General features: G+C 38.0%; 1 protein-coding gene across 2 annotated transcripts in view; it reads right to left on the bottom strand.

The window, feature by feature from the left end:
* The window catches only part of LOC120634581 (calsyntenin-1), a 215,336-nt gene that overhangs the window by 27,673 nt on the left and 171,699 nt on the right, over window positions 1–15,964 (bottom strand). For both annotated transcript variants that reach the window (XM_039905301.1, XM_039905302.1), the window contains exon 2: window positions 3,477–3,637. In XM_039905301.1, the coding sequence (XP_039761235.1) occupies window positions 3,477–3,637 (161 nt within the window). The remainder of the gene's footprint in view (window positions 1–3,476; window positions 3,638–15,964) is intronic.

The following is a 15,964-nucleotide window of genomic DNA, read 5'->3' as shown; positions in this document are numbered from 1 at the left end:
ACAATTGGCGGTAGCGAAAAACTGTCTTGAAAGTTTTGATCCTAAAACCGTAATGTAAAGTGGGAAAGTGGGCTTGTGCGCTTTTCTTTCTTTCACGCAGAAACTTTCGCATTTATAACATTAGGAGAAAATTACGGATACATTATCGGGAATACTAATATACTGGTAGACCTAGTAGATGATACAGTATCATCATCATCATCACCATACTAATAACGCATACCCACTGATAGACTCAGGCCTCCTCTGTTATAGGAAATCGGTTTTAGAGCATGTGAGACCCATCATGCCACTCCAATGCAAATTGGTGGGTTTAAAAATATTATTACATTTTAAGGTCTGAAGGGCGCCGTTAATTTTCTAAGTCCGACCGATGTTGTTAAAAAGAAAAAATGACAGCCAAGAGACCTGAGACCCGCATTTAAAAATTACAAATCACAAAACTTCGAAACTGAAGTGGTATTTGAAGTAAATTTATACGGAAGTTTGCACTCTCCAACTCGAATACACCACATTTTCCATCACTAAAACTACCATTCGCTGTAATACAGTTGAAAATATCTCGAATAAGCATTCAGGCGCGCGCTTTATAAATAGAGCTTCGACAAATTTTGTTCCATTGAATTCAAACTATATTGGATACGAGTACAGCTGTACGGAGGTACAACTGTACGAATATAACTGCACGATATGTATTCGATATCGAATAAATCGCCTCCATATTTGATATGAGAATGCCATTCGATACTCTGGGGATTGGTTTTTGAAGAAACTTTTAGTTTATCATTTTTCCAAATGGAGATGACTTTTCGAAGAGACATATTTTAATCAAATTTAGGAAGAAGTATTTCCTGTTGCTTCGTTTTCAACAGTGGATGGGATATCGTATCTAGTTTAACAGTATATTGTGTTACTTGTTATGCTGAGGATGCTACGGTGTCGGTACATACAGTACAGTACATTACCAAAGATCTGTTTGGTGTAGGAAAGACTGAAAAAATTACAAATTACACAATACAGATTCTTCTGCTTTTCGTGGATTATACAGATATAAGCTTACTTTTTTTTGACGGCCTACTGCGGCGCAGTCAGCCGTGCTTTCGCTTGCCCGTGCCCTGCTTTCTGAGTACAAGGCCGTGGGTTCGATTACCACCACTGGAAAATGTTTATGTGATGGACATGAATGTTTTTCAAAGTCTGGGCGTTTATCTGTATGATTTAAGTATTTCTGTATATTATTCATAAAACTATTCATCAGTCATCTTAGTACCCAGAACACGCTTACTTTGGGGCTAGATGGCGATATGTGTGTTTTGCCGTTGAATATTTATTTATTTATTTACTGATTGCAGATAGCCCGGATATAAAAAACAGGTCACCCCTTTTCCTAGATGAAATGAAATTGAGCACAAAATGAAAATCCAATATCCCACAGCATCGGCAAGTTAGCAAGTGCAGCGGAAAGTACTTTATGTTGCTACAACGGGCTACAAGTGCTACGAGACTGTAGTTTGGAAGCTAACTCGGCACTGTAATCGATGGGCGGCGGAGATTCACCTAGGTGTAGAGCGGATATTGTATTATTACACTTTATAACACTGAATACGCCGTGTGCGTTCTTCGCTAGGAAAGTTCTGCCAGTTTAATGTTCTGACAAAATATCAGAGAACTGAGTAATCAACATCAGTATTTTTAGATCGAGTTTAGAGTTTTCACAACGCGTAAACAACCCACGTATTAAAAAAAAAAAAAAAAAAACAATCAATTAAATATTTTAAAAACCCCTTTGAAAAATATGGTAATCCGCGATTTTGTGGCGGCGACATCACCTATTTTCATCAAACATTGTTAAGCCCCTTATACCCCCTTTTTTCATTACCGGATACAAATCACCAACAGTGATATTTTTGAGACAATATTTGGTGCATGGCTTCGAATTACTGTATTGTTCCTAAAGTTACACAGCCTTAGCCCAATTGGAAGTCAGCAACTGCTTTAAAAATGGATTAAAAACTTTAAATGGAAAAGTTTATAGCTAGCTAATAATAGAAATAGTGAAGATTCGGATGCCCTTGTCAGCGGCAAATTAGAAATGTTAGAAATATTAGTAATAAGGATTATTTTCTTTTTCACTAAATAAACATTTGGGCGGCCACTAGCTGTTGTGTTATACAAATCATAACCGTCTTAGATCCATACTATTATAAATGGTCACTAGAGCAAGATTGCGTCATTGTCCTTTCTAACCTTAGTTTAAATATCTCTGGTAAACGGTTTGCTACGATGTCCGTGCCAAGTGGCAGACATTGGCAGAGAGATGTTATTGGGGAACATTACCGATGTGTTTGTTTGATTTGAGATATAATATAAAACACATTTGCGAATATTGCATTTCCGGTTCCGGTGGCTTAGTATTTAACAAGGGTTTTTAAAAACACAACTTTTGAAGTCGATTTTCTGATAATAATTTCTGAACTTTTGGGTTTTTAATGGGAACTCTTTGCATGTTTGCTTTATTATTTTATGCATAATACATCTCAGAGACAGTTATGCATCTTAGAAATAACTATAACTCATATCTTTAAAGGATTAAATAAATAAAAAATTTCACCTAACATGTCTATTAGATACGGTTTTGAGCAAATTTTATTTAATGCTGTTGTGGTTTGTGATGACAACAGATCAGAATACAGTTTGCACTACCCTTCCTCATCCCGAAGATGTCGTACGAGGCGACTGAGGGAATATAACGGAGAACGGACAGCAGTACCTCTGTACTACAACAACTATCTACTGCGATCACCGATGTCGTTGTCGATGCGATGTCGTTTATTTTGGTCTGTCCAGCGTGATGTTTTTTTTAATTCTCTACAAGTTAGCCCTGGATTGCAATTTTACCTACTGATAAGTGATGATGCAGCCAAAGATTGTAAGGGACATACCTGTTAACAGTGGCGTGCATAGAAGGTATGCACAGGGTATGCAGATGATATAAAATGAAGAAAATCTCCAGTACGAGTTATAAAAATACTTAAGGATAGGCATTATAAGAGTTATGAAAAGCTTGCTCTTAGGTATTTATAACTCGTACTGGACATTTTCTTCATTTTATATCAACTGCATACCCGCTATGCAAGCCTGTGGTCGGTTTCTACGCAGCATCGTACCGGAACGCTAAATCGTTTAGCAGCACCTCTTTGTCGCTAGTGGTGACTAGGATTTCCCGAAGCTTACTAGACCAAACCGAGGAAAATTCAGAAATTATGAATTCCCAAAATTGCCCCGCAGGGGATCGAACCCAGGACCTCCCGCTTAAAACCACACCACTCACCGCTGCCCCAGGGAGGTTGTAAAAAAATGCTTATCTATATCCTCTCCCGGAGATTTTATTGATGAATTGAACGTTCATTGCTGAGTTATTTGACTAGTGCAGCGCTTGTGTACACTGAACGCGTAAGGTATAGTTAAAGTGTTACCTCGAATGGCGCCTCCCCATGGTGCTTGTTGTTGAGGATGAGGAAGGAGCAGAGCGGGCCGCGAGCGCGGATGGCGGGCGTCACCTCCACGAGCGTCTCGTTCTCGCGGATCAGCCCGTGGTAACCCTCGTCGGGCTCCGCCAGCTCCAGGTATGGAATATCTGCAACAAACGAAAACTTGGATCACAATTACGTAAGATTGTATAATAGTAGTTTATACAACAAAGCCAAAGTCAAATAATGCTTTATTCAAATAGGCACATAGATGGACCCTTTTGATGAGTACATTACATGTAAAATATGACATAGAAGTGAGTTGACGGCATTAAATGAATTCGTCAACGTAAAACTAAAGCTACGAGGGTTCCAAACGCCCTGATCTAAGAAGATGCAACTGATGTATAATAAGAGATATTAAAACACTAGTGTGCGTTTCGATGGGTTCTTATTTTTAAATTCGTACACATGCAACTGCTCTCTGTGTGAAACCCTTTGCGCAGAACGGATCGAAAAAAAAAACAAAGAAGTGTTATATTCAGTACATTTCGTACATCCGTTTGGATTATATAATGTTGTATTGAATTTCATAGTAATTATTTCATAGGAATTTAAACATTAATTATTTCGCTTATAAAGGAATTTCAATATTATTACATGGAGCCAGGAATTTCGTAGTACCTACCTACAGTTTTCCGCACTACACATCTTAGTCATAGTAATCTTGCTTGCATAGCATCTTGACTGTGCTTATAAACTAGGCTTAAAAAGAAAAAATAATGTTTTTTTTTTTTTCAAATCAAAGAATTAAAAAAATTGGGTCTATGGTTCCATAGCGGATGACCTTTCTCAAGAAATGCAATCAAACGCAATAAGATTTTTCAAATCATAAAGATGGGATGCGTGTAAACAAAATTACAAAAAAACAAACCATACCTACAGCTCTATGATAGCTTTAGTTAGACACGAACGATTTTCACAGGATAAACGTCATAAGCGAGGGCAACGGCTATTATCATCATATTAACTCATTACCGGCCCACGAGTCTCCCCCTACAATGAGAAGGGGCCGTAGTTCGTAGTAGCGTCCACGGCCCTGTCCAATGCGGATTGGTGGGTTAAACGTGTTAAACCTTCGTTTGACAGAGTGCATCACTAAATATTTAGTTAGCAATTAAGGTAAAATCTCGTGCACCATATTGTATATTCCCTGCACATTAGCGTAATGCGCAGATGCAGCTGCTAAAATATGGATGGTAGCAGCGGGCTGGGCTGGAGCGGGGCCAAGCGCGGTCGCCGGACATGCATAGCATTAAATTGTACGTAACCAATTTATATTAAAGCTTTTCAATTTTATATCACCACTGATATTATAAAAGCTATTTACGAGCTAAGACCCCCTCCGCCTTGGATTGCTCATCATCATAACATCAATAGCTTATAACACCGGTCCACCAGTAAAGGACTTTTTTTTGTTCATTACAAGTTAGCCCTCGACTGCAATCTCACCTAGTGGTGATGCAGTCTAAGATGGTAGCGGGCTAACCTGTTAGGGAGACACATGATACCGTAACGCTCAAACGCTTAGCGGCACTTCTTTGTCGGAAGAGTCGTAGCCATGGCCAAAGCTTCCCGCCAGACAAGACCAGAGAAAATTAGGAAATAACAAATTTCCAACTTAGGGCAGATTTGGAAATTTATTATTTGACTAGAATCGAACTCGGGGCGTCCAACATAAACCATAGCGCTCACCGCTGCGCCAGGGTGTCACCACCCTGGGCAGACGGGTTGGTGATAGCTATATATCGTAGTAGTAGAACAGAGAACGCATATGCCCGTTCTCCGTTATATTACGATAACAATTTCATATCACCACAAAATTATACAGGCGAATTACGAGCTTACACCCCCTTTTTGGGTTCCTTCATCAACCTCATTACAACCAATGGACGTTCACTGGACTTACTTAGGCCTTTCGTTTATTTTTTGGATAACTCATCCGGCCCAGTACAGGATCTGTTGTCAGAATTAGGGAAGATTCTCCTCTGAGAATGAGAAGGGCTTGGGCCGGTTTCCAGCACGCTGTATGGAGTTTCAAATAACACCGTTTTGTGCAGCTTGGGTCAAGCTTCTATTTATGCGATCAAACATTTATATATATATATATATATATATATATATATATATATATATATTATTATTATTATTTAGGGTATAATAATATATATATATATATTTATTATACCTTACCCCAATGTATATATCTAATTGTATCTTGGTATCTATAATATATAAATATTTAGATCATAAAAGGAAGTCGCCTAGTCCTATGTTAATCTAAATGAGAAGTCATTCATGGTCTCCACGATACAGGCTACCTAGTGTGGAGACTATTTTTGAAAATAAAGATATTTTATTTTTATATCGCTCGGAGAATCGCGAGACGTTGCGATCCCGAGGAGCTGGTAACAGATGGAAAAACGCAGCTTTTGGTTTTGTCATATTTCCACTCGCGCAACTAGGCCTCTCGCACCCCCATACACCCTCTAGTAGTGGTCAGCTCAAACTTTAAATAAACTAGAATAGAACATGTGTATTTATTACCACAATACGTAAGGCATTGCTTGGATATAACCGAGGATATAACAAAGTGTACATTGTATCCATGCAACCGATATTTGCTTAGCTTTCAGCTCTTGAGGCGAAATGTAAAGATGTTACGCAAACGGGCGGATGCAGTACAAATTTGCCCGAAGCACACAATCACCGAATGAAGGTATCGATTGGTAGAAGTCTCTAGAAATTGAAACGTGTGTGGGTTTCGTTGGAGATTAAAAAACCTTCGTTCGATTGTTGCGGAGTTCGTTCTAAAATTAGACATTATAAATACAGAACACTTTTCTCGTTCATTCGGTGAAATGAGTTCTCCAGTTTCCCGGTAATTGAGGTACGTCGTAATTAGCTATTGTATAGAAATAGACATAAACAATTTTAATTTCAACACTTTCGAGTATTTAATCATTATTTTCTCTGATTACTAATTTAGTCTTCGAAGTTAAATGTGTCTTTTTATTGAATTTTTCTTTTATATCAATTAATTGGTTTTCTATTCCTGTTTTTTTTTCCTTTCCTTTCGTATTAACTTGCTATGAGAGCTAATTTTAATTTTTAGTTAGTTAGTTATATTATTATTATTATTATTTATTAGTTAAGATTATCTGTCATAGTAAGTGTTACTAGTAACATTGTATCGCCGGTCCTTACAATATTGTGGGGATAGTGTTGTGGATTACATGTTACACCCACTCTTTTTGTTTAGATTTAACAGCTGTTGTTATAATATGTAATTGTTTTCTGTCCTAAAGAAATAAAATAAAATTTCATTTTATGATTTTAAATGAAATTGCAGAATGTGTTTTTCTTTACTACAAGTAAACAATATTATCTGGCAGCAGCCTGTTTGCGTATGGCATAATAAACCTATGTTTCTAATCAGTTTCTACGCTGCATCGTATTAGAACGCTAAATCGCTTGGCGGCATGGGTGGTAACTAAAAACGGCCGAAGCCTCTTGCCAGACCGAGGTTACAACGACAGTATTCGATTATACTATTTACACTTTACCTTTTATGTAAAATGGCTAATGGCTAAAACGTTTCATATGAAAGAGGTGGTACACACGTGTACACACGTCACGAATTATACATTACAGGTCGACACCAGTTGGCAACTGACTCAAAAGTGCAATAATAAGTACCAATTTATAGCAATATCTTAAGCTTAAGAAACTAATCTAATTCAAATAATATTTCCCCCGGGGCGAGCCAAAAGCCGTATACAAGAGAGGCTTCTTAGAGCAATTCGCAGCCACACAATATGTGCTGAGGACGGCCACCGAGGAGGATTCAGTGCGCAGAAATCCCACATAAAACTGATTTCTCCCTAAAAAAACTAACAAATAGAGAAACGCAATTACGCATTTACGGTATTAACTAGCGGTTCTCAGTCATCCTGTCCGCGCACTAATTTTGTAAAAGTTTCCCTTTAAAATAATTATATACGCTATTTTACGTACATGTTATTCCGTTTCGCTAGGCGGTCTTTCTTTCTTTACTCCTAAGGGTCGCAAAATCTATTAAATGCAAAATAGATTTTTCACATCCGACTGCCAGTTCTATAGATTAGAACATTAAAACACAACACAAAAACAAAATCTTCATGCAGCTTTATTAATATCATTAAAGAAAGTTTTGACGGAACTATTTTCCCTCTGTAGCGAAGAACCGATATAAAATTTCAAATTCAATACCGGTTAACATAAACCCTGACAGCTCGTTAGCTCTCCGCCCGAGACTTGAACGCTTAACACAAGTTAGTTACGTGTTTGAATTTATATTTTGCTCGCGTCAGCCATTTTGTTAGCCTTTTATCCGCAGACCTTATTCTATTCTATACTTTATATGAAATTCTCTTTGTAGTCCTGTATTAGATGAGTTTGTATTACTTTATGTTATTACTACTCATTACAAAACATTTAAGTTTTATTTTTGCTTATCGACCTCAATAGATCATATTATATATCTATTGCTGGAGGTACATTAAGATTTTTAATTTCGTTTTTGTCGGATGCCCTAGCAGGGGGCAGATCTAACAACTCTGTCTGTCCGTATATTACTTCTACGAAAGTTCTATAACTGCCACTGGAAGTCTCGTGATTATCAGTACGACCATATCGTCTGCCACTGGAAGTCTCGTGATTATCAGTACGACCATATCGTAAACTAGCACCTACAAACAGACAGACAGATGGATAAAAAAACCGACAGTCATTTGAAGAACCAGTGTTTAGATATTTTTTTTTTTTTTTAATATATTACGACAATGTACACATCACCATCTAGCCCCAAAGTAAGCGTAGCTTGTGTTATGGGTACTAAGATGACTGTTGAATATTTTTTATAAATAATATACATAAATACTTAGAATATACATATAAACACCCAGACTCTGAAAAAAATTCATGCTCATCACACGAACATTTTCCAGTTGTGGGAGTCGAACCCACGGCCTTGGACTCAGAAAGCAGGATCGCTGCAAACTGCGCCAATCGGCCGTCAAATACGTATATTAAACGATATTCGTTTAAATAGTCGTGAGCGTAAGAGCCATTTTGAAATCACTGATATAATCACTTGAATTCAATTAATTTGTCTAGATTTTTCTTTATAGTTATGATTGACGGACCAAGTATAAAGCCCGTGTGTTTGTAGCAAACTATCGCCTATAAACAGAGTAACACTTCGCAGGGCGTCCATGGAAAAAGTACCGCCCTGTTCTCATCAAACTGAGAAGTAAGCGTTAAGGCTCATGTGCGTGTAGTTGCACCGGCCACCACGGCTGTTTGGCGGCACACATAAGCGTGGCATTAGTACTTCCCCGGATGAGCTCTGCCACAGGAAACTCTACTACTACTAGATGTAGTAGATTGTTTTCGTGACCGATGATTTGTAAAACTAAACCGCGCCTTTTCCCGATATAGTAAGATGTCGCTTTAAAGCAATGCTTGCGTAAACAAAAGCTCCGCCGACGCGCGTCCATCTGCCGCCAATCGTAAATCCCTTCGATCTCCGGTCACTTTTACGATTACCCATTCTCGGTTCAGGGCCGGCGTGCCGAATGAAGTCGTTAAACAATCTGGTGCCGCCGACACTAAGGTTACTTCGTGCGATACAAAAGGGTTATGATGCCCGCTGATGTATTTATTTCTTTACTGCGTTATGACGTCATAGTGATTGAATATGCGGTCTAATGCCTGTTTTAACTAAACCTAGATATCACCTACACCGAGTGCCTAGTGTCTATAGCAAAAAAAAGTTTCACCAAATCTTAGGTGATAACTATTGGTTAGCGGTTCATGTATGCCTAGGCCTTAGCTTAAGCGTTACTTATTTAGGCATTTCCTTGTTCGTCATTAGTGAAAACGGGCACAGGAGTATTTTTATTTTTCTACTATTTTTAATACTTTTGATAAATTTAAACCTGTTTCACACAATCAACAGACAGGTCAAAATGATGATGATGAATCACTGTTGGCCACATGCGTTTTCGACCATAGGAGAGCTCCGGATTCACGGAGCTCTAGTTCTGGGGTCACCATTCAGTGAGGGGTTGTCAAAACCTAATTACTCAATTCAGGGATTCCGTTTATTTCAATTTTGTCAGAATTTATGATTAGCTAGCGTAGAACACAAAGATATAGCGCAACTTGAAAATGGCCAAAAAGCATAACTGCAAACTGCTATCGTTTTTCGTAAAAGCTTTGGGCTAAATATTCAAAGGTTTTCCGAACATTTTCATTAAAATCAGCGCAAAGTTGCCCGGGCCAGACCGGGAAATAGCTCGTTATGTTTACGGCCCGGCCCTAAACCGTACGGTTAATAAAGCCGGGCTTCAGCGGACCGGGTGTTTTATTGGACATCTTTGGGAAATGGAATAAATAACAGCACTTTTTTGTGCGTCGGTGAATCTTTCGATTGGGTTTATCGTTTTATTCGTCTGCAATTCTTGTCAATCTCAAAATATCTTTATTCAAGTATGTATGCTAGACACATTGGTAATATATTGAATTATTAAAATATTACTTACATTGTATTGTGATGACTAACCGAGGGTTCAAAAGCGCCCTGATCTAAGAAAAAAAGCCAACTAAAACAAAGTCGGATATTCTTTTTATTACCATCTCACATTGCCTTTCAAAACAGCTGTAAGAGCAATAGTTTTGCTTAAGCTTTGTTATCGAAGAGAACTTACCCAATAATTATAAACTTTAAGCCCATTGAGACACATCTTAATTCATAATTCAACATAAACGTAGCCTAGTAGGTATCCTACTGCACATGAAGTTTACTTTTCCTTCTAATGTTTAAGCTATTGCAGCAGTCACATTTTTACTAATAGTTAAATTATTTTAAGTGGCTGGTACTTCTGACTATCATATTATATTGATCATCTGATTATAGTTAAGTATAATGTCAAAAATAACTTGGTAGGTGGGGCCTGCCAAAAATATTACACGATCACCTTGATTAAAACCTAATTTTTATATGAAATCTTGCTATCCCATACTAACAAATTACTGAAAAATCTTTAATTTGAACTATAAATGTTTGAGTATAATGACGGGCAAGTATCGACCCTTTATAACCAAATGCAGGTACCTTATCCGCGCAAAGAATCAGGCTGCCTGTTGGGCGCGGAAATACAGCCAGCATTTTTGGCAAATCGCAATTGAACCAGAAACCTCCACTGCCCAAGAGGACCAATAAAATATCAATTCCACCAAACTGGTCGGTAAATTTACCAATCACGACGCGGGCCGCTGCCGACCGCCGTTGGCATAAACACGACGCTATTGGCCCACATGCCCCGGCTGAAAACTTTTACGCGCAATTTTAATGGAAATGTTCAGTCCTTAAATAGATACTTTGCTTAACTTTTATTGAACGACCCAAATTCTATAACAGTTACATCGCGAAAAGATCTTATCGTTAACATAAAATATTTCGTTTTACAGCTGTTGAAGCGATTTTAGTCGTACAGTTTTTATTTATTTCAATAATCTTGAAATTTAACAGGGAAGTTGTCCTAATAACACTGCAATATGTGGTCGCCTTGACCTATTGTCAAGGCTATTTCATGCCTAGCTCCTCGACACCTTACAGCAGATGACTATTGATAAACGACTAAGACACCGAGATGTATCTATGCATCATTCGACTCCATGGATAGTGCAGTCGTATTTATATCAAAATACCAACCAAGGCACCAACTCAATGTCATGAACTTTGGTTTCTTGAAAACTATCTATTAATTATTTAATAAAATATCTGGCAAATAGGAATTTATAGTTATCAAAAGTTTAATTATTTACCCTCTTTATAAATTTATTGTAACACAGTTTAAGATTTGTTAGTTGTTAAGTTCTAAAAAAAAACGAAATATGCAAAGTATGTGAACATAAAATGCAATAGTTTAGTGACCACTAACCAGTAGGTATACCTTTAATATATAATTAGTTACTAGTACAGACAGAAATATAGATAAATTTGCCGGGCAGACTAACACGCATCGTATAACACACGGGTTTTGCTGCAAACCTTACTTTGGTTAATTTGTGTAGGTACATAACAAACGAAAGATCATTTAGTTCTATTGTCCTACTATTTTTAAATCCAATTCGAATAGCTACTGGAACTACGTGAAATCTCCTCCATTCTCAAGATAAGAAAGAAGTATTTTCAATCACCCCTGCCAACCAAACGTCCTTAACATCTCAAGCGAGCCTCTTAACAGATTCTCAGACACGCTTTTACCTGTCAACCGCAGCATCAACTCTCTGGGGCTCTTGTTTTAATCGGAAATTACTTATTTACTTCGCAATGATACAATCTTCTTAGAGTTTAATAATGGAAAAAATCAAAAAAACTATTTTTAACTGTCAGTTATAGAATTCAATTTAGAATCATTTTTACAGAACTAATAAAAATAAAAAATAAAAAATTGATTTACTTGTAGGCTCGACTCGACTTCACTTTCGGGGGGCCGAGTTCGAGTCCCAGCACGCACCTCTACGTCTAAGTAATGAAACATATCACTTGCTTCGACGGTGAAGGAAAACATCGTGAGAAAACCGGGTTGCATGCAGGTTTCCTCACGATGTTAGTCTCCACCGTTCTCGCCAGTGATATTTAATCCTACTTAATTTTATCCTACTGATATTAGAAATGTAAAAGTGTGGATTTTTGTTAATCAATCACGCATTTGAATGAAATAAGGCATGACAGTAGCCTTTGACATGGAAAAGGACACCTTTTATTCCGATTCCTTAAGTAGTTCCCGAGGGAAAATTGAAAATTATTTACGAGCTAAGCCGCGGGTAGACAGCTTTGTAATTTGGTATGCATGTCACCTATGCTATGGAAAAGGACATGTACTTTCTACCGATCTCTCATAATGTTGCCGTGGTAAGATTAATAATTGTTAACTAGCGAAGCTTTAGACCCAATTCTGAGGTCCACACAAACGAAGTCGTGGGCATAAGCTGGTAACTCATAACACAAGTAACAGAAGAGATGTGTGCCGGATATCGTACTCGATCGCCCAGGAAGGCAAGTCGAAGTTTTAACCACAGTGCTATCGCGCTAAAGTTACGGGAGGCTGTACACATTTATACAACAATATATATCATTTATAGCAGCCTACACAATGTCACGAGTATAAAAATATATTATTTTGTCTCTTATTTGTCAACATACATATTAAAGTGAGCTCGATATGAGACACGAGAAAATGTTTCGTATGACAATGCTAAAAATATGATGGAAATGTTTGTCATTTCACAAACGTACATGTAGTATATTTATGTTTCTGTCATTCTATTAAAAGCTTTGTTTTTATTATTTTATTTAGATCACAGTCGAAGTCTCCTGACATAATATAATGCCAAAGTGAACACTTTATATCATCTGCAAAAAATATAGAAATCTTTTGTGGGGTCGAGTAAGTACCTACATGCTATTAAAATATAATCGAAAAGGGGTTGCTTCAGTGTGTATGCAGAGCCTTGGGTAGTTGAATATTCTATTCACAATTATATATTCGGAATGTCGAAATAGGAAGTAGGTTTTCGAAAACTGCCATTTCACAATAAAATTCACACATTATTTACACATGATTTACCGCAAAAGTTTTTTTTTCATTATTTTATTGTATTTTATCAACAAGTTTACAAAACCTAGGTAGGTGGGGAGAAAAACTGATTTTGTGTTTTATTTATTATTTAAATCAAACAGAGTGCTGAAATAATACATTTTAAAATCAACATTTAAAAGCATGACCCCACCACGCTGCTCTTTTGTGGATTTGTGGCGATTATTATCACATAATAACCGGAATAGCTAACTATCGTCTATAAACCGAGCAACGTGCCCTTGCCTTGTTTCCAATTTTCCATAATATAGGCATAGGTGTTAAGCCTCATGTGCCTTTAATTACACCGGCAACGACGCCCTTCGGAAATTGCAGCACAGCATTGCAAAGATGCTGCTTGGAAGCAGAAATAAGCATAGCGGTAATACTTCCCCGGTTGGTGGATCGTCGTGCTAGGAGACTCAATGTCAACGCAGTTGTAGTCAGTAGACTTCAAAGTCTTGATCACCTTGGTTGCTTGTCTCAGGAGCTATTCGATCTGTACCGTCACGTAGTTGAAACACCATCAAGACGTACGAAGCGCATTGCTTTTTTCTTTCTAATACGCACCGCAAAGGTCTGGAATGCCCTTCCATCTTCCGTCTTTCCCGATACCTATTATCTGGGTACCTTCAAATCAAGAGTGGATTCTTCTCGGTCGTTTTGGCACGCTTGACTATTCGTCGCCACTCCTCTCTGGCAGCTGCCTTTCTAGCACACTCATGTAAGGGGACAGCCACTGCAGCCTTTATTTGGTCAGCCCATCTCATGGGCGATCTTCCGCGTGATCTGGTGCCCTCGATTCTTCCTTGGACAACCAGACGTTCAATGGAGTCTGAGGCTGCACATCACTCACCATACGGTTTGACTGTTTGACGGGCAATCAAGCGCTGTCAATAAAGCTCTGCTAATTGCTGTGCAGCCTAATGGGCCCGCAGTCTAAGTAAGTAGGTACACTTTTTACCGGCTGCATTTCAAGTCCAATCTCGCTGAGATGGCGCACACAGTGAGGTGAGACTGCATCAAGTATTCACGCCGCGCCCGGAGCGGGAGGGTCGGGGCACACACATTTACGATCGCTATAAAATAGTTTGTTCGTCTGCATGTTACATGAATGGCTTGTCACAGCGGGTGCAGCTTAAAAGTTTAGTGCCGGGACGTGATTTCTTATTGTACCCGGTCGCTCGAGGTTCACTCACGCTCAGTTTTACCCGACTACCAAACAGTAATGTAATTAAAACTATGTTTTGAGTCATGTGGTGACGGCACATCGGGATACACCGTTTTCACCACCATTGTCGTACATAGAGGGTATCTATGCACGGGGTACCTACGCAGGTGATATAAAATGAAAATACCTACCCTTAAATTTACTGACCTATGCACGCACGCGTTCTTCCCGCGGATGTCATGCGAGCCTCCTCTGTACTATGATCTACTGCTACTGAAGCTGAAGTTGCTGCTATGAGTTTGATAAGACTCTATTTTTTAACTTGTCTCGTAATTTAAACAACAGTTTCAATATTTTTTCTGTACAAAATTAAGTTTAATTTGCTATTAGTCACGAAAACCAGTAAAATCTACACGTTTATACTAAGTACTAGTATCTCAAGTTTGGGCACACTTTGTAGGACGTGCTCCTTGTGCATAGCCGTTGGTTTTCCACTTACCATCGGGTGGACTTAGTCCGTAATTCAAACAACGAAATGGGTTTGAAACTATTTCGCATACTACGACGAAAGTTCACATGAGTTAGTTGCAACGCTTGGATATTTGTCCGAAAACAAAGAATAGCGATGACCAAAGGTATTTAATTTTAATAAAAAAAGATGTTTACATTCCCTTTTTAAATCCAAAAAACCTATGGTAACCTCAGGTATTTTTTTGCCGTGGGTTAACTGTAGGTACTAATGAAAAAAGTAACAAAAAAGGCTTGTATCATTCGAATGATACATGCCGAAGAAAACACTGTTTTCGCCGTGTTGAAAGGCTTTTCCCCCTTTTTTTCACTTAAGCGTTGTTTCTCAGGGGCCGGGAATAAGCAGCCTTTTTCATTTCGACTCATTGTAATCATGGCTCCCCATAGCCGTGGCAGGGTTGCCAAAAATCCAAATAAAAAAAAGGTGTTTCACTTTTAAATGCTATTAGTAAATCGTTTTAACTGGTGTGGAATAGCGGTTTATATCTATTTAGTATAAATAATTTAAAATCTTTATGCCTAATAGGTATTGCATATTTTTATAGGACCTGGTGTCTCGTCTGTCGGAGTCCACGGGTGGCCAGACGGCATACCATAGTAGCCATCAAAACGGATAACGCTGTTACCTTTTAAGTCACCTTTCCCCTTGTCTACGATTTTGGTTTACGAGTGTTATAGAGAGCCATAGTTACATTAGGTTTCTTCGTTTAAATTGTAGTTCAAAACTTTTTAATTCATATTCACAAGTACATAATATTATTAAACATTTCTCCTTAAGAATAGATACTAATATTTTAAATTTAAATACTATGTACTATTTCTTTTAAACATTTAGTATTGGTATTTGTTCTATGGTCCACGACTTGGAACAGCATATAGAGTTAGTCTGGGGTCTAAGCTGCAAATCCGAGCTGAAAACATTGAAGTGTCTGTCTGCAATTTCGAAATATCACGATCGCGCTCTTTGAGGCAACCCTAAATAGTAGTAAGATGAATGTTCCATCAGTCTCTCTCACAAACATAACACCGTATTTCACAAAAGTAGA

The sequence above is a fragment of the Pararge aegeria genome, chromosome 24 (assembly GCF_905163445.1).
Source record: "Pararge aegeria chromosome 24, ilParAegt1.1, whole genome shotgun sequence".
NCBI classification, from domain to species: domain Eukaryota; kingdom Metazoa; phylum Arthropoda; class Insecta; order Lepidoptera; family Nymphalidae; genus Pararge; species Pararge aegeria.
The sequence above is the reverse complement of the archived record's forward strand: the minus strand, read 5'-3'. Positions and strand labels throughout refer to the sequence as shown.